At 43.9% G+C, this 27,986-nt stretch overlaps 2 protein-coding genes across 3 annotated transcripts; one reads left to right on the top strand and one right to left on the bottom strand.

The window, feature by feature from the left end:
* ndel1b (nudE neurodevelopment protein 1-like 1b) lies at positions 1-15,972 on the top strand. 2 transcript variants are annotated; one of them, XM_076266523.1, is made up of 9 exons: positions 1-105; positions 3,471-3,567; positions 6,655-6,808; positions 7,866-8,014; positions 10,676-10,812; positions 11,149-11,322; positions 13,559-13,659; positions 13,775-13,917; positions 14,282-15,972. In XM_076266523.1, exons 2-9 carry the CDS (start codon positions 3,482-3,484, stop codon positions 14,370-14,372), a joined length of 1,035 nt encoding a protein of 344 aa, XP_076122638.1. In that variant the 5' UTR covers positions 1-105; positions 3,471-3,481; the 3' UTR covers positions 14,373-15,972. The 2 variants fall into 2 exon arrangements, with proteins under 2 accessions (XP_076122638.1, XP_076122639.1); XM_076266524.1 differs by lacking the exon at positions 1-105 and adding an exon at positions 714-1,497.
* Positions 15,965-27,911, bottom strand: LOC143102724 (medium-chain acyl-CoA ligase ACSF2, mitochondrial-like). Its single transcript, XM_076266522.1, has 16 exons — positions 27,792-27,911; positions 26,969-27,164; positions 26,082-26,210; positions 25,108-25,161; positions 23,764-23,882; positions 23,048-23,210; positions 22,671-22,766; positions 20,821-20,972; positions 20,138-20,229; positions 19,968-20,044; positions 19,391-19,498; positions 18,595-18,746; positions 17,746-17,887; positions 17,024-17,134; positions 16,434-16,502; positions 15,965-16,291 (listed from the first exon to the last, which is right to left on the bottom strand). Exons 1-16 carry the CDS (start codon positions 27,893-27,895, stop codon positions 16,241-16,243), a joined length of 1,815 nt encoding a protein of 604 aa, XP_076122637.1. The 5' UTR covers positions 27,896-27,911; the 3' UTR covers positions 15,965-16,240.
* Between the last annotated feature and the right edge of the window lie 75 nt (positions 27,912-27,986).

Here is a 27,986-nt window from a genome sequence, read left to right as displayed (position 1 = left end):
TCAGCCGGCTAGTTTAGTACTGTCACAGCGAAGGAAGATGCAACGGGGGTTGTAATTTATGAAAATAGACATAAGAAGAAAGTTCACACCAACAATCTGCTATTGGTATGTTAATCGTTTGTTATTGTTTGGTTAATGTCGGATGACAGCTTGTTTTCCAGTGCTACGACACGAAATTCAGAGACATTTTAATTTTTATGATGACGTTAACGTTAGCTAGCTCGCTAGCTACAGATCATGTTTGTTTTTCGATAATGTGTTATGCAGTGCAATTAAACCAACATCTTGTAAAATCCTAAGTGTTCGTAGGGGTTGTTGTAGGGAAAGCATACTAATTATTTTCATTTAACTCTGCTTAATGAGGTTTAAGCTTATGTTTGTTTACTATAAAGATAACAAGCTAGCCGGTAGCGCAGTGAAAGACAGCCAGCTAAGCTGTAATGTTAACCTTGTTTGCTAATGAATACTACAGCGATAACTTAGAAAGCTCTAGTTATGGCAACATATTACCGTAGTGAAGATGATGATCAAGTTAATCAGGGTATGTAAAGCGAGGTCGGTAGCCTACTTATCATGTACCATTTAGGTAAACCCTATGATGAGCATATCTCACAGGTTTGTCCGCGGTGGCCCTTCTACCAACCAAGTTTGCCAAATAAAGATTGTTGTTACAGATGTTACACTCTGAAAAAATGTCGCTGAACAAATTCTTAAAGGTCATTGTCATTATGTGTGGTGCTATTGCATGACAAACATTTGTGTGGAACTACCAGAGTATGTTGATTGTTTTGACAGTGTATGTCAGGTATGGTCTCCCACATGTTTATCCTTTGAAGGGCGCATATGCAAGCGTAGCTGTCAGTGGTACTGGCTACGCTGCCGTCTTAAACCTTATATGTTGTGTGGATACATTGTCATATCACATCCAAATAATAGAAACATTTATTCTACTTTCATTTTTAACAACATACATGTGCATTCTAAATGTTTACAAATGCATAACAATGTTGAAAGACACAGGGATAGCTTAATCTTTTATTTATAGATGTGTGCACTCTGTTCATTATCCAGGGGCAAACATTGTAAAGCAACATAGTGTCATGCAGTTCAGGTATGAAAACGGCTGACCAGGACAGGACTTTTTAGTACAGGAGACATCTAGAATTCTGTATTGTGCAAACAGTAAGCATCTCTGTGTTTCATCTAGGGATGGATTTGTGTTGGTTTTCATAGAAACTTTGTAATGCATAGTTGTATAGCCTCGCTGTAGGGCTACTGTGTGTGCAAGCCTGTAGTCCTTGCTGCCGGCGTGACGGCTGAACTGGCTAGTGACAGTGACAGGAAACGCCATACTTCCCTCCACGTGAGCCCAGAGCTTGCATTCCAGCCCTCGGGCATCCATATGGACCAGCTGGAGGACCAGAAGGAAGTCTGGACCGGTCACTGGAGTCAGAGAAAGTAGGGCTGGTAGTGACGGCCTCCATCAGTGTGATGCTAGTGAGTGGCCACTTAGTAAGATCGGTGTGAAAATCAGTATCAGGGTTATTGCCAACTACAATATGTTTGTTTACTGTGTGTGTGTGTGTGTGGTGTGTGGTGTGTGTGTGTGTGTGGTGTGTGGTGTGTGGTGTGTGTGTGTGTGTGTGTGTGTGTGTGTGTGTGTGTGTGTGTGTGTGTGTGTGTGTGTGTGTGTGTGTGTGTGTAAGAGAGAGAGCGTGAGAGATAAGAGAGAAAGAGAAATCTGAATTAATTTTGCCAGATGTTGTAGAGCTCACAAAGAAAGAAGTGCCTTTTTTTATTCAGCAGAGGTTCTATTACACTGCCTAAATTGCGTTGTTTGGCAGGATTCATAGGAAATCACTTGCCTGCCCTGTAATGGGTGTGTTTATCAACAGTGTTGTCTTAGCAACAGCAGCTAGTCCGTAACTCCTTACAGTCTATGCTTCATCCTTCTGCTTGTTTCTGCCGCTCTGTTTTTTCCTTCCAATTCTTTCCATTTTGGATGTCTATTTTAAGTAGGCACCACTGCTTGGCCCTGCATCATTAGCGAGAATAACATAACATGGTTGCTGTCTTTGTGCTAATGCTGCTAATTTGAAATGGCAGTTCCCTCTTTTCACATACTTAGACTTTATAAGGTTAGACCATAGACTGGGGGTTAGACATGCAGTGAAACATCACATATCAACGTGACTATATGGGCAGTTGCAGTGGCAAGCTGAAGCTTGTATGGGTCTTATCACCTGTTGTTGGGTGTGATTTTTTTTTTTTAAAGCCTCACCATCATTAACACCTCTGATTCACTGGAGAGAGATTATCTTAAAGAAAAATTATATAACATCCCTGATCCTCGTTTCATGTACAAGTTGGTGGCTGGCAGAGTTGGACCTTTGCCATGCTCAGGTCTCTGCCAGTGAGCATTAGGCCACTCAGCTAATTAGGGATATTTATATGCCTTCATTGAGCTCCAGGAGAAGTTGGACATACGTTTTCTCCCCTCTCCACAGCAGCACAGCATCTATTTGGTCAGATCAAGGAAGATTTAGCTCTCAGACACGTGGTGAGGACCTGACCGCTCCTCGGGTCATTTTTGTGGGGATGGAGGAGTGTGTACTTTCCACAAAGTGGGTGTCAGTAGTACAAATGCCCTGAGCTGAAATTTGGCACTTGCAAATAGAGACGAACTGTGCAAACATTCACCCAAATTCGCAATCAAGAATTTTAATGAGGTGTATTGATTCAGCCTGTGGTGGGGACCAATGGAGGGCAAATGAATGTGATATTAAGCATCAGCTTATCAAGATATTAACAGAGAGGGTTAAAGTGGCGCTAGTAATCAAGGATCTTTGATATTAACCTTTTGAGGAGTGAATTATTTTCCTGGTTCCTTATAGAATTCAACGCAAACAATCTATAGTTTCAGTGTTTTCTTAATACAGTCTATGGGGAAAATCTCTGAGGATAATTGTCGCATCATAATGCAAAACTCTTGGTTCGCGAACATTCAAATCACATATTTGTGACCGTACTTCAAAATATTAAAATCAAAATATGAGTACAGTTCATTTCACACAGCCTGTAAGGACCGTGCAGCAATGAAGCAGAATCAGTCTCTGTGGTCTCCCTGTGCAAATTACAACAACAAAGTTAATTGTTGTAGATTCCACAGGCTTGATGAAACCACAGTACCATTGGTTGAACCCTCCTTGGAGATCACAGAGTAGTAGTCTGTGGTATGCTTTAAAGCAAAGGGATGTTTATCCTTTGTGGATTGTCTTTGATGTAAGGAGTGAGTGTGTTAGGGGTGGCATTGGCCGGGGAAGAAAAGGGGGGGAGGGGGGGGTAGCTCATACCATCAGCCCCAGAGGGGGTGGGAAGATGACATGGATGACTGTTTGGCTGGATCTGCTTCGATTGGAGTCGGTGCTCAACATGACCATGTGTTTCTCATGTCTTTTCATCTCCTACAGGCCTTCCTACCATGGACACAGAGATGATGCCCAAGTTCTCCTCAAAAGATGAAGAAATTGAGTACTGGAAAAATCTGTCCATAAAGTACAAGCAAAGGTGTGTATCACTTCTCTCAGTCTGCTTAGTCAACTCCTAATGCCTGCATCACATACTGTAGCATGTGTGTTTAGATCACACTGAAAACAGTACTAAGAGTGGGAAATCTATCAAGTCCATTCACTGCACTACTCACTAAATAGTTTCTAGGTAATGTTAATAGGATTGTGTCTAGAAGCCTTTACGAGTGAGTTGTTTTCTCCTTTTTTGTGTTTGCTAGCTAAAGCTTTTCCTGAGGAGATTTTCTCCCGTGCTATTTCCTCAGGGTTCCAGGCAGGCAGCCTTGTGTTCCCATAGCTGCTCATCCAAGCGTGAACGCAGTCATGCTCATACTGTGGCTTGCATAAAGGAGAGCCTTTTTGTCTGCTCACAAAGCTGGACATGAAACACAAACAAGGCTTGTGACGTCGTGGGCATGTTGCATGTCACATGACGCCAGCCTGTGATTTTTTTTTTTCCTAGCATTGTCTGGATCCTGAGTCACCACCGTGCACATTTTCACTTTCATGTAATCCAGCGATACCCAACCGGCACCTGGATTAGCAGCCTAGTTCTGTCAGGAAGGTTCACTATTGTGTGCGGCCTCGGCCGTGACAGCTGAATGGGGTTATCGGAGGCGGATGTGTCTGAAAAGCTCAGGTTTTAAAGGCCTCCTAAGGAACAAAGAGACCTGCTTGAGATAGGGAGAGTAGACTAAAGTACTGTACACACACACACACACACACACACACACACACACAGTGGCTCTGTGATCAGACTTACTGTAAAGCGCTTAGCCCAGAGCCGCGGCCAATGTGCTGCCAACAGTCTCAGACCATCAGGGTTACATAATAACCTGGACACACTGGCCCGCAGTGTCAATGTCCATCCCATTGAAGTGTTCAGAGAGTTTCTACACTATTCGTTTGCTCTTTGTTTTATTACTGCTGCTGTTTTAGTACACACAAAAGTAAAACATCTGTGTTTTATTACAACACCACACTTGATTGTGGTTGTTTTGAAGTGTCTGCGGTCTATTATCTGCAAAGCATTTTTTTTTCTTTTTTTCGTGGTTTCCTCTGTGACCATATTAGGAGAGCGGACTGAGTGCTGCAGGGTAGAGGTTGTCCCTGTGTGAAACAGCTGTGGAGTGGAGAGGGCGCTTGAGCTCTGGGGGCCCATACAGGTGTGGCTGCTGCTGCTCCTGCTTCTGCGGCTGCTGCTGCTGCTGGGGAGAGTGCTGGCAGTGTGCTGGTTGGCTCTGTCTCATGGCCCAGTTGTTCCAACTCATATTTTGTGTGCTCACACATACACACGTACACGCTCACACACGCTGACACACATACACACATAAACATATTCTTTCTCACCCCCCTGCCTCAATGTGCAGTGTACAACATTGCCAAAACAGTCAAAGCATACATTTGTATTAACAATAAATGATCAAAAAGGACACAAAACAAGGTTATATAAACCAAAAAGCACACAACACAAGTCTCTCTGTCTCTGTCTTTTCCTTTTTTTTCTTTCTTTCTTTCATTTTTCTTAAGTTCCTCTCTCTTTCTTTCTTTCTTTCTTTCTCTTTTTCTCTCTCTGACACACATAAACTCATACACTTCCTAGAAACACAAGTCTACATGTGCAGCTAATGCTTGAGTTGAGTCAGACAGCGTGTCAGGAGACCCCGCCAAGCTCCGGTGGACCACGGGAAGCGCTTAGAATCCCAAGAATTTCCTGTTGAGGCAAATGGACCAGGGAAATTACACTGCAGTCTGCAACTTCTGTAACCTTTTTCAGACACCACAAATGTTAGAAGGGAACATTTTCTCTCTTTCCCACTGAGCTTGATTGTAACTGCTCAGTGAGAAACAGTACGCCACATCTCATATGAACCAGGCTAGTTTATAATGAATCATTTAACATGCACAGTGTGTGTCTTCTGAAGGACACAGAAATTGCTAAACTACCAAGGACTGCATTGATGAAGGACTATCTTAAATTCTTCTCCTAAGTCCTTCAATTTGATTAAAAGGGACCTGGAAGAAGGTCTGCGCTTTGTGCCAGCTGACGTGACTTTCCTGTCGAGGTGTTATTTAAGTTTGTGCTGATGAGGCAGCCTTGGTGTCTGTCGCCGCAGCAACAGCAGAGTTAAGTGTGACTGTGCCCTTTTTTATTTAAGGCACTCTGCTGCCAGCAGGAATGGGAGATCAGCCAGCCGTACCTTCAAAACACTGCACACACCGACCCCGAAAAGTAGCCTCGTCACTTGCTTGGTTGCTCCCACACCCTATAACACTGACCTCTCACCCCTGACCTCGGAGGGGTCATTCAGGACATGACCCCCAGACCCATCTGCACCAGCACGTGTGTCTGTCAAGCACGACTCTGCTTCAGCTCTTTTTATAATTAGCCTAGACGCTGCTTTGTGACCAGACGTGCTGACTAGCGCTCTGTGTACACTTAAAGTGAAGCACAAGCGCTGCCTTCCCAGCTAGAGCCACCGCGGCTATACAGCACTTGAGAGAGACTAGACGGTTTCGCTCTCCTTTTTTTGCTCTGTCACTCTCACACTCTCATTTTATGACCTGGACTTGTAGATGGGCTCTTTCTTTCACTCTCGTTCCCTCTCTCCCTCCATCTCTCTTTTTCTCTCTCTCTCCATCTCTCTTTTTCTTTCACTCCTGCTCTCTCTCTCTCGCTCTCTCTCTGATTTAATGACCTGACTTCAGAAATGAGGCATGTGAGGGTCCCTCCCTCCCTCCCTGTGATTTAATGATCTCAGTTGTATTCCTGTCCTGCCACACTGCCTGCATGCCTGCCGCTCTTGCAGTTTATTACATTACTGAACTGGGCCTCTGTGTCTGTAAGTCATTATCTCCACCGGGAGCAGATGCCAGCTTCTCTAGGATGAGTCTTGTCACGCTGAACTAAATAATACATGAAAAGAAAGTCATGGGTGGGGGGGGCGTTCTGTTGGCAGATGGCTAAAGCAATGCAGCCACTAGACTATGAAGTGAATGAATGGCCCCGGACAGACACCCGCTCCTCCTCCTCCTCCTCACCCCACTTCTGACCCCCGTCCTCTCTCCTCTCCTTTGGCCACTGCAGTTGCCATGACGCCCAGGAGGAGCTGCAGGAATTCCAGGAGGGCAGCCGGGAGCTGGAGGCCGAGCTGGAGGCCCAGCTGGGTCAGGCCGAGCACCGCATCCGCGACCTGCAGGCTGAGAACCAGAGGCTCAAGAACGAAGTGGAGTCCCTGAAGGTAAGGAAGCTTTCACCTGGAGAAGGTCCATTTGACCAGTGTCTGCTGGAAGTCAAGGAAGCAGACGCTCTTAGCCCGGGGTGGATTGGGTGGGTTGTATCTTAGGGTTACAGAACTGTACACACTGTACCCCAAGAAGACAAACAGCCCTGATGTAAAAAAACAAAAAACAAGTACCAAATCAAACCAAAGTTTATATTTGGGAGCTAGTGTCTAGCGTTGCCCCTGTACTCTACCCTTTGCCCCTGTGACCTACCCTGTCCTCCACACCTGCTCTGTTTTTGTCCTCACCTTCTGTTGTTGAATTCTATGAATGAATCCTCAGAATTCCCTGAGGCACCACTGTGTAGTCACTGTTGGTCAGGCAAATCAGATCACTGGTAATTGGGACCTGACCCAATCCAATCCAATCCAATCCCAACGTTTGGATGATTGCCATGTGAGTGTGTCTGAGTGAGAGGGAGAGAGTGTATGCAAACACCTCCTAAGACTAATCCTTCACTGCTCTATAATTGGATGGCAGGATCAAGACAGTTAAAATAAGCCTAAACTGATGTGAGCCCACTCTTGTCAGGAGGCGCTGTGAGTAAACACGGTTCCCTGGCACACACAAGCTGTATGTGTACAGTGTAACGATCTTATGAGGACACGCTGTCTCTTCCTCACTGCATCAGGCAGATCGAGCCGGAGGAAAGTAAACCAGGTAGCGGACCTGGTGCTTACAGCTTCGCTGGCGTGCAGAGGCTGTAGGAACACACCTGTGTTTGACCTTGATCTTATTAGGGGAGGATATGGGTCACAGTGCCCCTCTTCTCCCCAGAGCATGCAGGAGTGGCTGGGAAGGAGAGGAGTGCTCTGAGCTAACGAGGGAAAGGGAAAGTAGTTTAACTTGTCTGAGGGAAGCAGGGATGGGCCACCCCTAGCCTGTTCATCCTCGTCCTCTCCTCCTCGTCCTTCCATGCCCCTGTCAGCTCTGTCCCAGTAGAGAAGGAATGCATCAGGATAAATTAGTTTTTTTCTCTCTCTTTCTCTCTCCCTCTTGCCTATCTGCCTGCAGGAGAAACTGGAGCAGCAGTATGCCCAGAGCTACAAGCAGATCTCCATGCTGGAGGACGACCTGGTACAGACGCGCGGCATCAAGGAGCAGCTGCACAAATACGTCAGGGAGCTGGAGCAGGCCAATGATGACCTGGAAAGGGCCAAGAGGTGCGCACACATTTATATACGTACAGCATCTAAAGGTAGTCAGCAGCCCCCATTTATACGTACAGCATCTAAAGGTAGTCAGCAGCCCCCATTTATACGTACAGCATCTAAAGGTAGTCAGCAGCCCCCATTTATACGTACAGCATCTAAAGGTAGTCAGCAGCCCCCATTTATACGTACAGCATCTAAAGGTAGTCAGCAGTCGCCCATTTATACGTACAGCATGTAAAGGTAGTCAGCAGTCACACATGATTAGGCTTGGGTATCGAATATCGAGTATTGGTTGGAACCGGGACTATCTTTGCGATTTTCCCGGAATCGTTCAAAAGTTTAAATTTCGATTCCTACTTTCGATTCCCAGTCTGCCGACAGGAAGAAGAAACGTCTGAACACCAAGGAAGAAGCGCATAGTTAATATAATTAAAATTCATGGAGAAGGTCAGACTATTTCATTCAGAAAGCAGGGTTCCCGAGGATCCTTAAAAAGTCTTAAATAGGCTACAACTGAATTTTCGAAAGAGAGGTATTAAATGTGCGTATGGGACCGCCAGCGAGTGCAAGAGAGCTAGTGATGTCTCCATCCAGTTTCGTGTATTTAAAACGCAATTGTATACGTGATAGGCTATTAGGCTACGGGAGGAAGTGTAGTGGTTGCAGAGTGAACGGGTTTGGTTAAAGGTGTGAAAACGGTAATAATACAGTAGGCCTATGTACAAAATAATATGCCTGGCGTTTTCGTGGTGTAGCTGAGGCCTGAGAGATAGACAGGGTAGCCTACGTGGAATGAGGGAGCCTACGGTAGAATGAGCGGGAGAAAGAGTTGGTAAGCCAGTTAGCGATAGGTTGGCCATATGTTCGAATTTAGGCCGGACATATGGATTTTAAAAGCCCTGTCCGGCGTCCGCCGCAGCCTCAAGCCGGACGTTTATTTGTTCTCCTTTTTGGAGTTGCGCTTGGCATCTAAAGTCTTTGCTCGGACGCAGCATCGTTTCACAAACTATGGACGCGAAGACTGCTGGTGAAATTATGTGCAGTGCTTCGCAATCAGGAGGAAATACTGTATACCGGTATGTTAAGTTGATCTGTTTGCATCTTTCCAGCGTGTGTTGCTGGCCTAGCCTAGGGAAGAAAATATCTGTCTAAGTTATAATAGCCTACCTGTAATATCTGCCAGCAGCTTGCTTGCCAGCGTTTCCCAGTAGGCTAGGCCTACTTAGCAAAAGTTGTGAAATATAACCGCATATGTTTTGAATGTCGGCGACTGCTACATAAAAATACATGCGTTCATACGTGCGTGCTTGAGATGAAACCAGCAGTTTTCAGCAGGATCATGCGAAGAGGACCTGTCTCTTAATTAATTTAAAACAAGTCAATGGTTTTACAATGTTTCAGTCAAGCTTTGGTTGGTTTAGATACAACTGGTATGCAAAATGTAAAGTAGTGGATTAACTTTAATTTGCTGTGCTGCATATGGACAATAGATGCACATAGTACATTATATAAAGTAGGCTTATTAAAATATGTAAATAGCTTAGTTAACTTTGAAAAAAATATTTAAGGGAATCCAGTCCAGTGCACATGTCTTTGGCAAGTAGCCCTAGGCTACTACAGACACAGGTGAAGAACAGCCTCAGCAGTAAGCAAAACCAAATATGTACAGTACAGCCAGCTTCAAAAGCAAGCAGTCCAGACCCTAAAATTGGGCATTTATAGCTGTGAAGGTAATTCACACACAATTATTTTCTTTCGCCAAAATATTTTTGGTAACTTCTGTAGACATCCAAAATGGGGTGGGGGTTAAAATTAGTAGGAAAAAAAAACTATTGCATTAAACAGTCTTATATATCTTTTTGCCGTGGTATAGTCTTAATTTTCATTTAGATGTCTTGAAAAGGTCTTAAAAGTCTTTAAATTTGCACTTGGAAAATGTGCAGATACCCTGAGAAAGACCGTTGGTTAGCTAGCTCATTTAAAATATCCTAAACTTTTTTTGACCCTGCCTTTAAAAAAAATCGGAATCGAGAATCGTTAGGAACCGGAATCGAAATAAGAAATCGGAATTGGAATCGGAATCGTTCAAATTGAAACGATACCCAACCCTACACATGATACATACTGTGCTCAGTCACAGGCCTCTAAGAGTTAGTCCACAACACAGGATTTCTGTATGGGTCATGGCTGTTGTGCTGAAAACCCCTTAATGTGGGACACATAACATTAGTACAAAACATTTTCCGCTGCGCGTCGGGGTCCGGTTCGCCCTGTCGGGACTTACTTCCCAATAATGACCGGCGTTCTATACATTATTCCTTACGTAATATGTACACCTAAACATGAAGATTCAGGGGAGCTATTTCTACTACGGGAGTTCTGTGAGTTAGCCACACAACTATGCAGTAAGTCACGGAACGTCCCATTGATCTGGATGACTATGCGTGAACACTGAATCAGACATAACTCATAAGTTGCGGCTTACTGTATTCAGCTCTCATCATTATTAGCTGTTGAGTGGTGGTGACGCATTCAGAACAAAGAAATCTGCCCCTCCCACAGGACTGTGTGTACCCTGGGCTTTTTGCGCGTGCGTCTGTTTGTCCATGTCCGTGTTTGTGTGTGTGTGTGTGTGTGTGTCCTGACGTGCTGTCTTGTGTTCTCTCTCAGGGCCACCATCGTGTCCCTAGAAGACTTTGAGCAGCGGCTGAACCAGGCCATCGAGAGGAACGCCTTCCTGGAGAGCGAACTGGACGAGAAGGAGTCGCTGCTGGTGTCCGTGCAGAGGCTGAAGGACGAGGCCAGAGGTACTTACTGACCAGAAAGCTCTCAGTCTCCTCACTCCCCCCCTCAGTTCTTCCTGGGGATTGTAGTTTTATGATGCCCTCTGGTGAGGTGCCTCTCAGTACTCATATACATACATTACATTATGTAATGTACTCATATATATTTACGGTTATCCATTTAGTAGACGCTTTCATCAGAAGTGATGCATAATGTGTGTGTGCTCCATTTGGTATTGAACTCATAGTATCGATGTCAGGAACCCCTTGCAGCAACCTCTAGTTGAGCTACACACACATATTGCTTGGAATACAGAAGTATTGGTCAACATTGTTGTGTCCCTCCCCTGTTCCCTGCAGACCTGAGGCAGGAGCTAGCTGTTCGGGAGAGGACGACTGACACCACGCGCATGTCCGCTCCCAGCTCGCCCACGCTGGACATTGATAAGATGGACACAGCAGTGCAGGCCTCCCTGTCCCTACCAGCCACCCCAGTTGGAAAGAACATTGAGCACCCCTTCATCACGCAGAAAGGTACCTTATGCGCACTCTCTCTCTCTCTCTCTCTCTCTCTGTCTTTCTTTCTTTCTTTCCCTCACATAAACACACAAAACTCACTTCATTTCTTTCTTTTCTTCTGTTGCTCTTTCTATACTGGTGTTATTAACTCTGTTTTAAATGCACCACAGACTGTTGGAATTGAGGCCTACCCGGCCGTGTGTGAAAACTTTCTTCACTTTTTTATTGATAAAGTCACATCTGCCAGAGCACTTATTTCACCACCTGCCATTGACCCTTCAGTGTCTGTCCCCTTCTCTGCTGTTTTTGACTCATTTCAGCCTGTGACCCTGGCCTTTGTGCAGGATATTGTTGGTCATTTGAAGCCCTCAGGCTCACCAGTTGATAATGTCCCTCCCCGACTTCTTAAGGAGGTTTTTCAGACTGTTGGACCATCATTTACTGCAGTTATTAATAGCTGTCTGACCTCTGGAGTGGTTCCTGGTAATTTTAAACATGCCGTTGTGCAACCGTTGTTAAAAAAAACCTGGGCTGGATTCTACTGTTTTGGCAAACTTCAGGCCGATATCCAAATTGAAATTTCTGTCTAAAATCTTAGAAAAGATTGTGTATTCCCAGCTCATGGACTTTTTAAATGAATTTTTAGCTACTGACTCTGGTCACTGCGTTGTCCTTGTACTGCTTGATCTGACTGTTGCTTTTGATACAGTGGACCATGAAATCCTGATTGCCCATTTGGAGCAGTGGGTGGGCATTAGTGGCACAGCTCTGGAATGGTTCAGGTCCTACCTGTCACCTCGAACCTTCTGTGTTAGTGTTGGTGACTCTGTGTCCTCCACTGTCCCCCTTTCATATGGGGTACCACAAGGCTCTCTGCTTGGCCCTCTTTTTTCTCTCTGTCTTCTCCCCCTTGGTTCAATTCTCAGGAAACACGGCATTTCTTTTCATTGCTATGCGGATGACACACAGATTTATGTCCCTCTTAAAAAGTCAGATGCCTACAGTATTAAGCCATTGCTAGAGTGCCTACATGACATAAAGCCTGGATGTCTCTTAACTTTTTAAATTTTAATGAAAAAAAGACTGAAGTCATGGTCTTTGGTGGCACTTCTGTGACCCCCCCTGGTTGATCTGGGTTTGTTAGCACAGTACCACAAGCCAATCATGACAAATTTGGGGGTAAAAGTGGACTCTGACCTTAAATTTGACAGCCAGATAAAATCTGTGGTAAAATCAAGCTTTTTCCAGTTGAGACAGCTGGCAAAAATTAAACCAGTCCTTCAAAAACAGCACTTTGAAACAGTAATCTATGCCTTTGTGACCACCCAGCTGGATTACTGCAATGCACTTTATATGGGGGTTAGCGGGTCCTCTGTTGCTCGTCTGCAACTGGTACAAAATGCTGCTGCCCGTCTTTTAACTAGCACACGAAAGTATGAGCACATCTCACCTATTTTAGCTTCACTCCACTGGTTGCCTGTCCATTTTAGAATTCATTTTAAAACTCTTATTTGCTTTTAAAGCCTTGCATGGCCTTGCCCCACCTTACCTTTCTGAGCTGCTCCACCCATACACTCCCAGCCGCTCCCTCAGGTCAGCTGACCAGCTGCTCCTGACAGAGCCCAGAGCCAGGCTAAAATCTAGAGGGGAACAAGCTTTTGCCGTTGCAGCTCCGAAACTATGGAACAATCTGCCCCTTCACATCAGACAGGCCCCTTCACTGTCTCTTTTTAAGTCCCATCTTAAAACTCACCTCTTTTCTCTGGCTTTTAACCCCAGGTAGTGTGTTGATGGTATGTAAATGTGTTATGTGGGCAGTATATTTTATTTATTTATTTTATTTTATTTATTGGATTTGAGTTGGTTTTTAATGTCTTTTACTTTTATTTTCTACATTTATTTTAGTTAGTTTTTATCTCTTTTAATTTTAATACTTTATCCTATTATTGTGCTTCTGTGGTGTCTTGTGTGTTTCTTATCTTGCTGTACAGCACTTTGGGAACCTTGTGTTTGTTTAAACTGTGCTATATAAATAAAGTGGATTGGATTGGATTGGTGTCTTTCACACAGGCACCAATACAAACTCTCGTTCACACTCTCTCTTGTGCACATGCTTGCCGCACACACACAGACACACACACACACACAGTCGGAGTTTCTCTTTTAACCTCTGTTCTATCTTGTCTTACGTCTTTGTCCAGAATGAGCCTCTCAGTTCTCAGTCCTGCTCTCTCTCTCCCTTTCTCATTAGTGTTGACCAATGGGAACTTGACAAATGGAAACTCAGCCCTGACCCCCTCTGCCAGAATCTCAGCTCTCAACATCGTTGGAGACCTCTTACGAAAAGTCGGGGTAAGATGGGCCAGATTGGTACTTCACTGAATCTTTTGCCAGGGCTTCTGAGAGACTGTGTCTGGCCACAACATTCTGTCACAACATTCACTGAACTGAATGTGGTTATCTGCAGGCATTGGAGTCCAAACTAGCCGCCTGTCGGAACTTTGCCAAGGACCAGACGGCGAGGAAAAACTACACAGGAAATGGGAATCTGATCAACAGCAACGCTACCAAGTTCTCGCATTCACTGCACACAACGTACTTCGACAAAACGTAAGGGCCTCTCCTGTGATTTGACGTGATATCATATGTAACGTAAGGTCCTCACTTGTGATGTGACAAACATAATGTAAGGACCTCTCCTGTGATGTCATATACGTAACGTAAGGGCCTCCCGTGATGTCATATACGTAGCGTAAGGGCCTCTTCTGTGATGTGGGGAACATAATAGCCTTTCTTGTGATGCCATGATGACGTCTACAACAACAGACTTGTAGGATCCCAATGAAGACCACTGTACCTCTGTGTTTCCGTGTCCCCTACCTCGCCATAAAGTAACACTGTATTAGTCAGCACTCTGGGGCATTTTGCTGAGTCATTGTTTGATGTGTGTTTGTCCACTGTGATCTCTGTTTAGGACCATGAACGGTTTGGACCCCAGCTCCCTGACGACCATGGCCCCCCCACGGACGGTGTCTCCGCCCGGCATGCTGCCCCTCAGTGTGTGAGAGAGCCACCATGCCCCTCCCCCTTCCCTAGCAGATGAACAGAGCACGGAGAGGACTCATGAAAGAGTGCAAAATTGGTGTTGTGGATAAAGACATGAGAGAGAGGGCGATGGTCGAGAGAGCTTGTGTGTGCTTAAAATGAAACTGATCATGGCCAGTAAGTGTGTGTGTGTGTGTGTGTGTGTGTGTGTGTGGGGTGTGTGGAGAAAGAATGCAGCAAGGACTGTGCACCACTGCGGTGTGAAATATGATTGCGAGTGTGTGTGTGTTGGAAGCAGATGGCGTTCCCAATGTTTGCCTGGCAGGTTCATGTCAGGTGTAACATGTGAATGTGCAAGTGAATGTGTGGCTGGCTTCACCACAGCTCAAGTGGACTTTCAGCAGCTGGCGGCTCCTCTCGCACAAACCAACTCCACGTGACAAAGGTCTTCTGCTCGGACCGCAACAGCTGCATTTTGTTTTCTTTTTTGGCATTTGAATGTGTTGCACAGATAAAAGAAATGTATTTAAAAATTGTCAGAAAAAGGGATTTTTTTTTCTTTTGAAGTTCATTATACTGTATGCTTTTCAATGCAAAGAGTGTGTGTGTGTGTGTGTGTGTGTGTGTGTGTGTGTGTGGTATGTGATGGACCCTCCTCACAGCCACACAAGTGACTGAAATGACACAGGACAGCTGTTAGCACAGCCAGGTTGTCTCTGAGCAGCAGTTGTCCAAAGAGAGCAAGCAAGAGTTTTTGGAGCAGATGGTCTAGCTGAAGTATGGCCGAAAGACCTCCTGACGTTTAACAGCCCGGAATAATCACCTGCACCAAACAGAACCCTGTTACTGTTACTATTCAAGGGGTGGACAACCCTCGGTCAGCATTATCGGTTTATGGTCATCACCGTCTTGTGCACCTCTATCATCTGAACAGGAGTGAGTGTCGTTCTGAGAGTAATCCAGGGCGTTGCATGTGGTGAGGTTTGCAGTCATCTTGTGACACGTCAAGTACTGTTATCAACGAGGGCACGTTCTACTTTTCTTTTTTCTTTTTTTTTTTTAGGTCAGACTAAATCATAGAGCTGGTTCTGTTTAGAAAAAGAATAACTTTGCGTTTTGCCGAGTGAATGTCTTTCTGACGTGAAAGAGTCTCACCCCTCTGTTCCACGTGCCTCTGTTTGAACATGTTAATTTTGTCGAGCAGTTCATTCTTTCCAGTTTTTCCATTTGGATTTACACCATGGTGCTGTCTCTCCTGGTTTCCACGTTTGTCGCCCCCTTAGCCTTTGGAGTTAAGGAGCACTTAAGTCAGGGTGGGGTTTTTATTTATTGTTTTTTGCTCCCTTTACCCTGTCCTTGTAAATTCACCGCTAAGTTATTGAGCACTATCGTGGCCTGTGGCTATGGCCTGTGTATATAGGTTTGTAAGCGTTGTCAGGTTTGTAAATACCATCTCTGGACTCTGGACATCTGCGTTAATTTATTTCAGATTCTCTATGGCATGTTATGAAGATGAGTGACCTTTTATGAATTGTACTTTGGTTAAAAATCATATCTATCATGATGTAGAAGCGGTTGTCTAATATGTTCGAATAAAAGTGGAAAATATTTAAAACGTCATTTGTCTCCAATAGTTTTATTCTGCTACAGGTAGAGTGTTGAAACAGAGTTCATGGTGAGTCTTTTGGTTCACAAGATAAGTGTTAGATAGTAGGGATGAACAGCCCAACACTGGGCTTCATTAAATAATAATTCATTAAAAAAAACCTTCCCCAAGACCCACCTGCAGGAACAGTAACTGTTACCTGTGTGTGTGTGTGTGTGTGTGTGTGTGTGTGTGTGTGTGTGTGTGTTTGAGAGAGAAAGAGAGGGGAAGAGAAAGAGGGACTCAAACACAGAGCTTCTTCTCCATTGCCTCTCTTAGTTTGTTTTTCAGGATCTAAAGGATTGAAAACAGAAATAGATGATGATCCATGGTCCCCTTTTCACTGCAAATAAATATGTACAATACCAACACCAATGTTTAGTTGTTAAATTTAGCAGATCATTAAATATGCAAACATGAAATCAAAATCCCTCACCTTGCCGGAGGCTGTGAGTGGATAGCTGGTGACGAACTCAACATAGTGGGGAACCTTGAAGTGGGCAATCTGCACGTTCAGGGCAGAGAAGCAAGTAGAGCTCAAGCAAAAAGGTGGCATGAGGCTACCTAAATATGGCTGAGGCCAGTGCTGGAGACAGTGGTTGTACACTGCAAAAACTGCTAATCTAACCAAGTGTTATTAATATTATATAAAGATCAAAAAATCTAGTTGGTATTGTTTTCAGTATAAAGAGACTTACCTAGCGCTTTCTCATAAAATCATTTTACTTAATTTTAGAAGTGACTTATTTTAAGACGTTTCATCCTAAAAACAAACCAATTTGTCTGCCAGTGCATGCTTTAAGACAAGTTGTTCTAAAAACAAGCAAATATGTCTGCCAGTACGTTGAGCAAATTTGTCTTGATAAGAGTCCTTAAAATAAGTCAATCTTCTTAAACTAAATCAAAATGATCTCTCGTGAGAGTGCTAGGTAAGTCTCTTCATGCTAAAAAACAATACCAAATAGATTTTTTAATCTTAACATAAGATTAATAACACATAACTTTATGTTTTGCAGTGTACTGTACCTGGCCTTTGCAGTAGGCTTTGATCTCCTCTGCAGTGCAGTCCTGCCCCTCCCGCAAACGAATGCAGGCGCACACGTTCTCTCCCAGCCGTTCGTCTTTCACCCCCACCACCTGGGAATCCACACGGGCCACAAACCGGTCAGCCAACGAGTTCTTCACACTTGTGTTTGTAAACCTCTGGTGAAGCCCTGCAGGCTGTGGAGACCTTTCTGAAGAGACGCTACTCTAAACATTGTTTCACGTCTCTGATCCCTTTGAGCCTCTAACGCTCTGTTTTGTGAGGGGATGTTTGAACCATGAAGGTTAACTTAACCTCCGAACTGAAATATCCACAAAAACATTCAGTTTTGCAAAGGCACATTTAAAGGCACCGTCAGTGATTCTGATGAAAGATTGTTCATATCTGAGGTCAACAGCCAATCAAATTACAATTTCCTTTTCGTACACCTGAAGCAATTGATATTGGGTAGATTGGAATAGTGCATGGTTTGGTCTGAGCCACTTTGTTTCCAGTTTACAGAGCAAGTATGAACATACGAACTCTAGAACATTTTTCTAGACAGTGAGGAGCAATTGGCTGACGAAAAAACTGTATTTGAATAGATTGTGGACTGTACCTTCAAACCACTCTGGTCTAATTTAGACCAGATCACAGTAAATCTTCATCAGCACTCGACTCACAGCTGCCCCCTTGTGGTTGTGTTGATGTGCTACATCCTCACCTGGGCCTCCTGTACTTTGGGGTGGGTGTGAAGGAACTGCTCTATCTCTGCTGGGTAGATGTTCTCGCCCCCACGAATGATCATGTCTTTAATGCGGCCTTCGATGCGGCAGTAACCAAACCCGTCCAGGATGGCAATGTCTCTGTGGAAGAACACAATCGTCAACAGGTTCATGATGACCTCTATGCAGAGGACTGGTTGTCTCTTAGCGATAGTTTTAGAACACAACTACTGTTACTTGTCACTTCAGACAAATATGGAGATAAACTTGTGCAGTGTATTTCGCTCTTTTAACTCCATGAGACGATACTTCTCTGCATCTTATAGCATGTAACTCATTGCCTTAAGATGCATTCAGACAGGAAGCAACTAGCAACAAGTGATCATAGAATGGTAATGGAATGGTAATGGGATGCTAATGAAATTAAACAGAACAACATAAATCAGAAAAAACCCTGCACTTCTACCTCCACCTAGAGCCTGTTATTTGTTTTGCAAAAATCCACAGCTCCCGGTTCTTCTGGTCCAATCAGAGCAGGGCTGTGTGAGATCTGACTGTCAATCACAATCTGGTGCGCACTGACGAGCATGAACTCGATGAGAGGGTGCTCGGTGGTAGTGGGGGAGGGGCATGAGAGTTGTAAACATTCAAAATGTTGGCTAAGTTCCCTCAATCTGTCAGACTTGCCAACTGCAGCTTTAAGTGGCAAAAGTGAGAATTGCAGCAGAGTTAAATTAACTCCAACTTTTGAAGCAACCATCAATGGGCTGTCTGAACACAGCTAGAACTATACACAGTATAACATATGAGTATATGTTGCACCTCCAGATTCCCTCTGTGTCTCTTACCCAGTTTTGTACCAGCCGTCCTTGGTGATGCACTCCTGGGTTTTGCCTGGCTCGTCCCAGTACTCCTGCATCACGCAGTAGCCGCGGATCAGCAGCTCGCCCGAGCTCCCCAGGGGCACCATCTCGCCTGTGGCTGGGTCCACGATCTTCGCCTGATGGATGCAGGAGTGAGTGACCAAGCAGATTGGCAAGGAAGCCGCGCCATTTAAAGTCAAGTCTACTCTTCTGAATGCACAGTTCACATATGCACTGCAGAATGAGGTGTGCGAAAAAAGAAGAGACCGCACACAAGGGCTGGATGATATCAAAAATATATTAGTGCTGAAAAAGTCTTCCAGGCCATGAAACAATAGTGCACAAACGCTCCGGGTCTAGCCCATCAGCAGTGTTCCCAGTTTGAACCGGACCGGAATTAAGGCGCAAACGCCACTTCTACCTGCGTGAATCCCTTGTTTTTCACCCAAGAAATTAAGAGTGCAGAATGTAGTTTTGAAATACTATTAAAAAATATGAAAAAAATATGAAAATATGAGAATTTTGACAGTTCTTCATGCACTTGTTTGAGCTTGATCAGGTGGTGTAGAGAGTTTCAGACAACCACAGCCAGAGCACAGCACATGGCTTAAGAATACCTCAGTATGGTGCATAATGCAGCCCACAGGCTTAAGCATACCTCAGTATGGTGCATAATGCAGCCCACAGGCTTCAGCATACCTCAGTATGGTGCATTATGCAGCCCACAGGCTTAAGCATACCTCAGTATGGTGCATAATGCAGCCTACAGGCTTCAGCATACCTCAGTATGGTGCATAATGCAGCCCACAGTCTCTGTCTTGCGTTCCTCATTGTCATAAGGGAAGCCTACGAATGTCACAGGGCTGTTCTCCGTAGTCCCATAGGCAACCTTTGAGTAAAAAAAGGAAAGAAGTGTGTGACCAAGATTGGTAAATATGCTTATTCCAGTTACCAGTTACCCCAAATGTTAATACGTATCCTTGCCTATTTTACAGTAAGTGGGTATACTGAGATGGTAATGATTTTTAAGTGGGTATACTGCATAGTCCTACGTATCACATAGACTACACCACTGGCTTATTCTAAATATGCAACACCCTGATGAAGGCCAGTGGGCCGATACGCGTTGGTGTTTTAATGTTTTACCCCACAGAAATAATAAAGGCTTTTGAACTTTTGCATCTCACTGAGTGCCTGGACCTGGATTTTTTCCAATTCTCTTTTGATGAACATTTTTCCAAGAGCACCAGAGGATACAAGGGATCCCAGCAGTGCTCCGGCTCCCCTTTGTCTAGTTTGATTCTTAACCTTTGACCTCAAGACATGACAGTCTGGTCACATGTGCTTTTGATTGTTACCATCATCTCCTTCATGTCCATGTCTCTAATCAGTTTCCTCACGACCTCCGGAGGGCATGGGGCCCCAGCCATGATTCCTTCCATGAGAGAGCAATGATAGTTAATGCAGCATGCATTAACGACCTCAACACCCTACCACAGAAATACATTCGTTTAGTTGATCGTCTCACCAGCATCTACTGAAGACACGTCGTATTTGTGGAAATCTGACTGCCCGAGAATGTCGATGAACATGGTAGGAGTGCCATAGAGGAAATTGCATCTGGATGGAAGAATGAATGAATGGATATGAAAAATGAATATATATGAACAATAAAATGAAAATGAAAATATAATTAAAATAAAATAAAATGCATATAAATGAATACTCGTGATAGTGCAGAGTGTGAAGACATACTAACATACGTACTGTGTAAAGGCAAGAGTCCTCTGGTGGACAGATTAGGAATATCATCCTAACTGTGAAATCCAGTGAAGCGCCTGCTAAACTGATACCACTACAAACGTCTGAGTGGACTATATGCCACGGAGGGCTCATCTTCAGCCAGCACATCTATTTCCAGTGGAGGAGCATCAGTGTCATGTTCTGCTCCTTTCGTGTTCACTCAGACACTGAATATCTTGTTTATGCCCAACAGGGCAACTTTATTCAACTTTACAGTAACACACCGTAAATCCTTCAGCATCTTAACGAGCTCATTCACTAGGTGCAACACCCAGCCAGGCCTGTGTAAACAGGTACGCTAAAATAATAGCCGCTACAACACAGGTGACAGTCCATCGGAAATGTATGAGCTGGATGAAAAGCCTTCCAGGAAGTGCCTGGCATATAGGCAGTTAGAGGAATATATACCTTTCATTCTGAATAGCCTCCAGGTTAGCCAGTCCGTCGTACCCTGGCGAGGGGAAGACCAGTGTGACGCCATGCAGTGCCATGCACATGCCCCCCAGCACAGAGCCGAAGCAGTGGTACAGGGGCACAGGGACACACACTCGAACCTCAGGCTGAGGAGGAGACGCCACAAGCTAGACGTTAGAGGTGCCAGCAGACCCACTCAGTAACATTAAAGGCACAGTCCTCTATCCAGGCCCACTCAGCAACATTAAAGGTACAGTCCTTTATCCTGGCAAAAGATTATTGGTATTTGAACTCAACAGGCAAACATGTACACCCCTCATTTCAGTGTTCTGAGGCATTGTTGATTGGATGGAATAATAGATAGATAGATAGACAGACAGACAGACAGACACAGACAGAGAGATAGATAGATAGATAGATAGATAGATAGATAGATAGATAGATAGAGATAGATAGATAGATAGATAAATAGATACTATTATTCATTCTGAGGGAAATTCTTCCTCTGCATTTGACCCATCTGTGCTTAGTGAACACACAAACACACCATGTGTGAACACAAGTAGTAGTGAGCGCACACAAACACCTGGAGTGGTGGGCAGCCATTGTCCAGGAGCAGTTGTGTGTTAAGGGATTTGCTCAAAGGCACCTCAGGCAGGAATGTGGACATGGGAGAGAACTGACTCCCCCCGCCCTCATTTTTAAATGTTTCCTTCGGTCACCAGTCTGTATTGTTTGGTCACTTTTACACTTTTACTGCTCCACATTTACAGAGCCAGGGCTGTAAACGAACAGCTAAGAGCACTGTGAGGAAAAAATCAGTGAATTTGGAAAAAAAAAAGGTTATTGGCTTTTAATCGAGAACTAGACGCATGGCGCAACAAGGTGCTCCTAAGTTTTTTAATCAGTCATATGGGTGTGTTTGGGGCGTAACATCATTTTAAACCAATGAGAATGACATCTGGCATTCCCTTTAACGGCGCAAAGCGCAATATGTCAAATAAATGCATCTGTATTTTGGCATTCAACGGCGCATTTGAAGGAGGCTGCTTGCGAGACCGTATGAAATAGTCATTCTTAAACCATGCTTTACTAAAACCTAGCATAGCCTTCACGCATTTGCACTCGTCTATTATTTGAACTCATTGGCAAAGTGAAACTAACTTCACCAAGGTGTCAGTCAACGAAGACAGTTATATGTAGTTACATTCACTATTGACTGACAATGGGTTACCATCGAAAACATAGGCTGGAAAAAGCAACACTTACACTAATATTGCTCAAATGACTGAATAAAACAACATTTATCCTCCAGAGGAGTTGCTTATATCTCGTGACAGTGCGTCTTCAGCTGTGCTCCATACTGTATGTGTCTCTCGCCTCTCCCCTAATCACTTTTAACCGTCATTACCAATTTGCAAATGATGGTGAATAACTACTCATCATGAGATGTACAGTTTTTCGTAATATCTTTATTCTAATTATGTTTCCTATTGTAATCGTGCAATTTGTAATGCTTTGCGTGGATGTGCGCTGGTGTGCGTGAATGATAGAAGGATGGTGCGTGCACCTGCCAATATGACTGTTGACATGCGCTCTTAAAATAGCAAAAATAACTCGCCACTGACTTCTGACCAGGTTTAGGTGGTGTATGATAGCGATGATGACGCGCTAGGCCCCTCCCTAGGTTGTTAATTGCCACACCCCTGGGCGCAATGCTTGAAAAATAAACGTGCAAAATACCGAATTCAACTTTGCGCGGTTGAATAACGAACTTTACGCCATGAGCTGGTGCCCAAAATACAGCCCTATGAATCAGATGGGTGTGAGAAGGGGCAACACACCCTCCAGTCGAAGCCTGTGCGAAGTCCCAGGAGGTAGGCGTTGTTAACAATGTTATGGTGCGTCAGAGTGGCCCCTTTAGGCAGGCCCGTTGTCCCCTGAAAGAGTAACAACAAACACAGTCAGCACACAGAGCGTAAGTCATGGCTCAGTCCATTTGGCTGTTGAAAGACTCTGCTCTAGTCATAGTAAGTTCATGTAAAACTGTTGACTATAGTTGATATTTATTAGCAGATGCTTTCATCCAAAGCAACACATTATTCACAGCAGCAAGAATCAAACCCGGGTTAAGCGATTGTCGGTCGATGATGACAGCCCGGCTCAAGTACAGCCAGTGGTATGGTACAGAATAGTACATAAGGGACAGAAAGGCACGTACAGATGTGAACTGGATGTTAATGGGGTCGTCGAAGGACAGCTGGGCCTGGAGACTCTGGAGCTCCTGGTGTTGCTGGCTGCCTGCCGCCTGCATCACATCGTCCACATGGAGCATGCCTGGCTGGCGGCTGTCCATCACGATCACCATACGCAGGTCTGGCAACCTGGAGGGCCAGAAGGGGAGAGATACTTTTTTATTGCGAAGAGTGAGGGATTACCGTCAGACAGAGGATTATTGGATAGAAAGTTGGATGTATTCCACTGACCTTATGTGTGATATTCTTCAGTTTAATTCAATTGAATTACGCAAAAAAAGGAAAGTTTCGCAAATGTAGGAATGGGACCTGGGATATACTGTAAAGGCTTGACAACTTGACAGTTTGTATGAATATACGGTATGATTGTTTTTAATGTATCATATTATATTATGGGGCTGTGTAAGTAGATAGATAGATAGATAGATAGATAGATAGATACTTTATTGATCCTCAAGGGGAAATTCAAGAGTGGCTATGCTTCACCTGGAACTTTTTTTAGAAGTATATTTTTGGGGCTTTTTGCTTTTATTTTGATAGGATAATGAGAGGCAGACAGGAAGTGAGTGGGAGAGAGAGATGAGGTGGGATCAGGAAATGACCCAGGTCGGACTCAAACCCGGGTTCCCATGGGCACTTGGGACCCGAATATGGTACCGTTGTACCACAGCGACCCCCGCACCTGGAGCTTTTGAGGAATCCTGGCCTTGCTGTGTCCAGTTCTGGGCAGATCTGTCGTAGCATTTCACATAACATCTGGGTCTTGAACTGGGTTGGACAGAGTACTGCACTGCACCCCACCTGCGAGGGCCCAATAAAACCAATTACACCATGCATAGGGTACGGAACTCCTAGATAGGCTCACATGCATGTTAAGAGGACATTATCTCATGGCATGTAAGGAACAAGGTAATGCAAACAAACAAATAAACTTGGCCAACATTGCAGAGCCACTTCAACGTTATTAACTTATGGTAAATAAAATGTTAACATTACAATGCTGTGGACGAACAAACCTTAAAAGGGCTTCAGCGAATTGGTAGCCTATTAAGAGGGACACCATGCCATTAGTTTTCACTCTCGCAATATTGCTGATTATATTGCTAATATAACAACAGTCTGCAGGGACTGATATTTTAGACCAATGAAAAAATTCAGGCGCCGTCACTGTTTTTCTCTCAACCGGTTGTAATGTTCACACGTGTGTACCGATTTTTAGCCGATTCACGGTGCATCGTTACATCCGTGTTACAAACTGGAAAACGGTATGCTAAATTGTTACATATTTAACAGAAAGGGAGTGCAAAGGTGAGATGATCTCAGTTAAGTGAAGAAACCCGATTACAGAACACTGACTTGACTTGCACAATAATCCTCTCTTGAGCCATTGCTTTCTGGATTTGGAAATTGTAGAATAGGCTACCATGGAATTTTAAAAGCGAATGTACAGATTGGGAAATTACACACTGCCTTCTCTCTCCGCCCTTCCTCTCCTGTAGCATGCTCTTTTTAACTTGGATAGTATTAGCTAGGCCTAACTACTGTTAGCTTATGTGATCATTCAATAATCAAACAATCATCAAACAATATTCAAACCAAAACAATTGCACCATAGACTATGACACTTTTTAACCCTGTGTGGAGTTTCTCTGGGAATACTGAAGGTAGGGGTGAGCTACCTCTCTGGCATCTTTCATTTGGTCCTTGGTTGAAACAGAATGCACTTTGTTTTGGACAAGGCGTCCGCTAATAGATTTAAATATAAATATAAAAACAAACAAACACGACTTCCTGTGCAATCCTGTGCGATGGGACAAAATATGCACGTAGGCCTACATGAATGAGCATCCGGCTTTTATAGACTATAATAATGTGTGTGCCATTCATCATAATCAGTTACCATAAGTCGGTGTGCCTTGGCGTTCTAGTTTGACCTTTGGTGTGCCTTAGCCCCAAAAAGGTTGCGAACGTCTGCGCTAGTGTTATAGTTTTGCACATATTGCATGCATTTGTGGGACCCACATACCTTCCCCAGTGTAAACTCCAGTTCCTTCACCTGATAGGCCGGGTTCACTGACACCTGTGGGGAAGAGTTTGATTTATGGCCCTGATTTGTTTTAGGTAAAAACAGGGGAGGGTGTTAAATTCCTTGTGCCAGTTGGGAACTTCTCACAGCAGCACATAGTTATATCCAACAACAACCTATGTACTGTAATATGATACACCACTGTGCACCACAACACTATTTTCGCAGGGTTAGGGTTACCAACATGTTGAAACTGTTTTTAACTAGTGTGTTGTTTTTATTTGTGAGTTGCTTTGGACAAAAGTGTCTGCTAAATCATACAGGCTAACCATAACCACAACCATAATAAAACAAAGACTTCATAGACATTTCTCTGAAGGTGTGAAGTGACCACCTTCTTTGGTCTGTGTTTCACTGTTTCAAGTCCACAACACCCGTGTTTTTGCCATCCCAGACTAACACCCCCTCCATAATCATGAATTGTAAGGACACACCAGATGTGTTAAGACACATACCAGTACAGGATATACTGTATTAAGACACATATCACAGAAAATGACACCACATACGTCAAGATACGTCACTTTCCCATAACAACCTCATTTAAATGCCAGTCTATTGCTATTCTACTGAGACCTATTTGCTGCCTATTTACTATCTTCAGCCATACTTAATCTCCCAAACTAACATACATTACAACCACATTAAAACATCCTATTCTCTTTGACCTGATACACATTTGTATTTATGTAATCAGGCCACACCTTACACCTACACCTCCTACAGAGTGAATTGATATGATATATTACTATATGTTGTTACAATATATGGTTCAGGTAAGGGATAGGGTTCGTAAGACATAATAACTTGTAATAACCACTAGAGTATTAACATACTCAAGTATGCTCTAATCAAGACACTTGGTATAAAATGGGACTTCTAAGTGAAAAGGAGTATTGCATTGTGACGCTCACCATGATGATTCCAGCTTTGGCGGTGGCATATTGGTACAGGATCCACTCATAGGTGTTGGGTCCCCAAATACCCAACCTGTCTCCCTTCTTCAGGCCCAATGCCAGGAGTCCTGCAGCTGCCTGATCCACCTGCAGGACCGGGACAACACATTAGCACATGTACTGCACTAATGCTGAGGTTACACATCTAGCTCTTAACCAACACTGTGTGCCTTTCAACTGACTGTACTGTGCATACCTACAGTAGTGTTCTAAGTTATCTTAATACACATGAGATAAAGTGAATTAACAACCTGATTGTAACTCGAAAATGGTGGGATTTTTGATCAGGCGTGAGATATTTGGAGCAGTGTTTGCTTCAGAAGTCATGTACTAATATAAAAACAGATCAGAAAGTGTTCTGAGATATTACAGAATTAATGTCAGATAGCATACAAATAGTCTAAGTAGCTGCCCATCATTTTTGTGCTTTTTCCACACTGTTTTTCACCAACTGCTATCTTTTGGGCACTCTTGATTCAGATAAATATTTAACCAATGGTATGGCTGTGGGGGCAAAGTCAGTGAGGATAGGAGCAGGCTTCACTCAATTTGTCTACTTTTAAACTTTAAGAGTGCTGGCCTGGATAGTTATACATAAAGGAAAGTAGGAGAGAGGCCGCACTATGCATATATAGTCTTTTATTTGCAAATAAAAGAGTATATATGCATAGTGCGGCCTCTCTCCTACTTTCCTTTGTGGGGGCAAAGTCCAATGCAGATTGAGATTGTGCCCTTTTGTCTAATTTGGGCCAGAGTGGGTAATTGTTGGGTCCTATGTTTAGTTTATGAGGAATATTGATTGGCTACTGAGCCCCGGATGACAGGCAAGAGAAGCTTGAACTCACATCTTGCTGAAACTGACTGAAGGTTTTCCGAATACCTGACTTTGGGAAAACTACAGCCTCACGTTCCGGCCATTTCTCTGCAGCATTCTGCAAGCTCTGCCCAACCGTGAGGGGCAGGAGGGGTAGAGAGGATGTGCCGTGGACATAGCTGCTTTTAACTGACGGGATACCAGGAGAACTGTCCACATGGAGTGACCTTAGAGGGGGAGAGACAGAGAGAGAGAGATAGGTTAGGTTGAGGCAATGTTATGAAAGTGTGGAAATTGTGTGGACTTAAAGTCATTTGAGATGTGCCTCTGTCCATCTAAACTCTCAGTGGGAATATTTAAGTCCTGTGTGTGATCCATGAGAATCGTCAGCAACTGAATAAATTCTGCACTTCAACAGTTCCCTTGCTGCCATAGAAAATATGACTGATTTTACAACAGAAACCCAAGCTATTTAGTTAACATCATAAACACATGGAAATGGCCAAAGGAAATCAGCCAGTGGTTCCATCTGATCCTATCTAAGCAAGCCGAAATAGATCAAATGGCCAACAGAAACGCACATTGGCACAATGGCAACCCTGCTGCTCTGCTGCACTCCATCAACTTAAGACACTGGAGAGTAGTTTAGGCTACTTCTCAATGACCAATTACATACATTGTTTTGTTTTATTGTGGTTCAGTCAACAGCAATGCAATACATACTAGTTTTTAAACGAAGTGAGATCAGTTTCGAAAAAGTTCGTTTTAAAATATACTTACAGTATGGCGTAAAAACACGGGCTATGCAAAACATTTTCCCCAACTAAACAATCAACTTCTCCAGGTGTTCTTACCTGCAACAGTATGCGCTAAGATTTTTCCAGACCTTTTGCGCTGTGCAAGAATGTGCGTATCGAGAGTATGGAAAAGAAGACGGTAGTAATTTTGTTACAATCATTTTTGATATGCTTCGCTACCGGTGTCAGACTTGTGTCAAATTTGCAAGTTTGGACAGAAACCTGCACAAACCAGTTCGTGTCTGTTCCCGT

The sequence above is a fragment of the Alosa pseudoharengus genome, unplaced genomic scaffold (assembly GCF_046254945.1).
Source record: "Alosa pseudoharengus isolate Yale_2024_CS ecotype anadromous, Long Island Sound unplaced genomic scaffold, YU_APseudo_1.1 YU_APseudo_1.1_scf_4, whole genome shotgun sequence".
Classification (NCBI taxonomy): domain Eukaryota; kingdom Metazoa; phylum Chordata; class Actinopteri; order Clupeiformes; family Clupeidae; genus Alosa; species Alosa pseudoharengus.
Note: the sequence above shows the minus strand (reverse complement) of the source record. Positions and strands in the feature narration are given on the sequence as shown.

Excerpts from the sequence above, each read along its gene's own strand:
- ndel1b (XM_076266523.1), top strand. The coding sequence starts at position 3,482 with ATGGACACAGAGATGATGCCCAAGTTCTCCTCAAAAGATGAAGAAATT. Across the intron at positions 6,809-7,865 it reads ACGAAGTGGAGTCCCTGAAG|GAGAAACTGGAGCAGCAGTA; the intron begins GTAAGGAAGCTT and ends ATCTGCCTGCAG. Across the intron at positions 8,015-10,675 it reads GACCTGGAAAGGGCCAAGAG|GGCCACCATCGTGTCCCTAG; the intron begins GTGCGCACACAT and ends GTTCTCTCTCAG.
- LOC143102724 (XM_076266522.1), bottom strand. The coding sequence starts at position 27,895 with ATGATTGTAACAAAATTACTACCGTCTTCTTTTCCATACTCTCGATAC. Across the intron at positions 20,230-20,820 it reads GAGGCTATTCAGAATGAAAG|ATGCAATTTCCTCTATGGCA; the intron begins GTATATATTCCT and ends TCTTCCATCCAG. Across the intron at positions 17,888-18,594 it reads GACGGCTGGTACAAAACTGG|AGACATTGCCATCCTGGACG; the intron begins GTAAGAGACACA and ends GTTCTTCCACAG.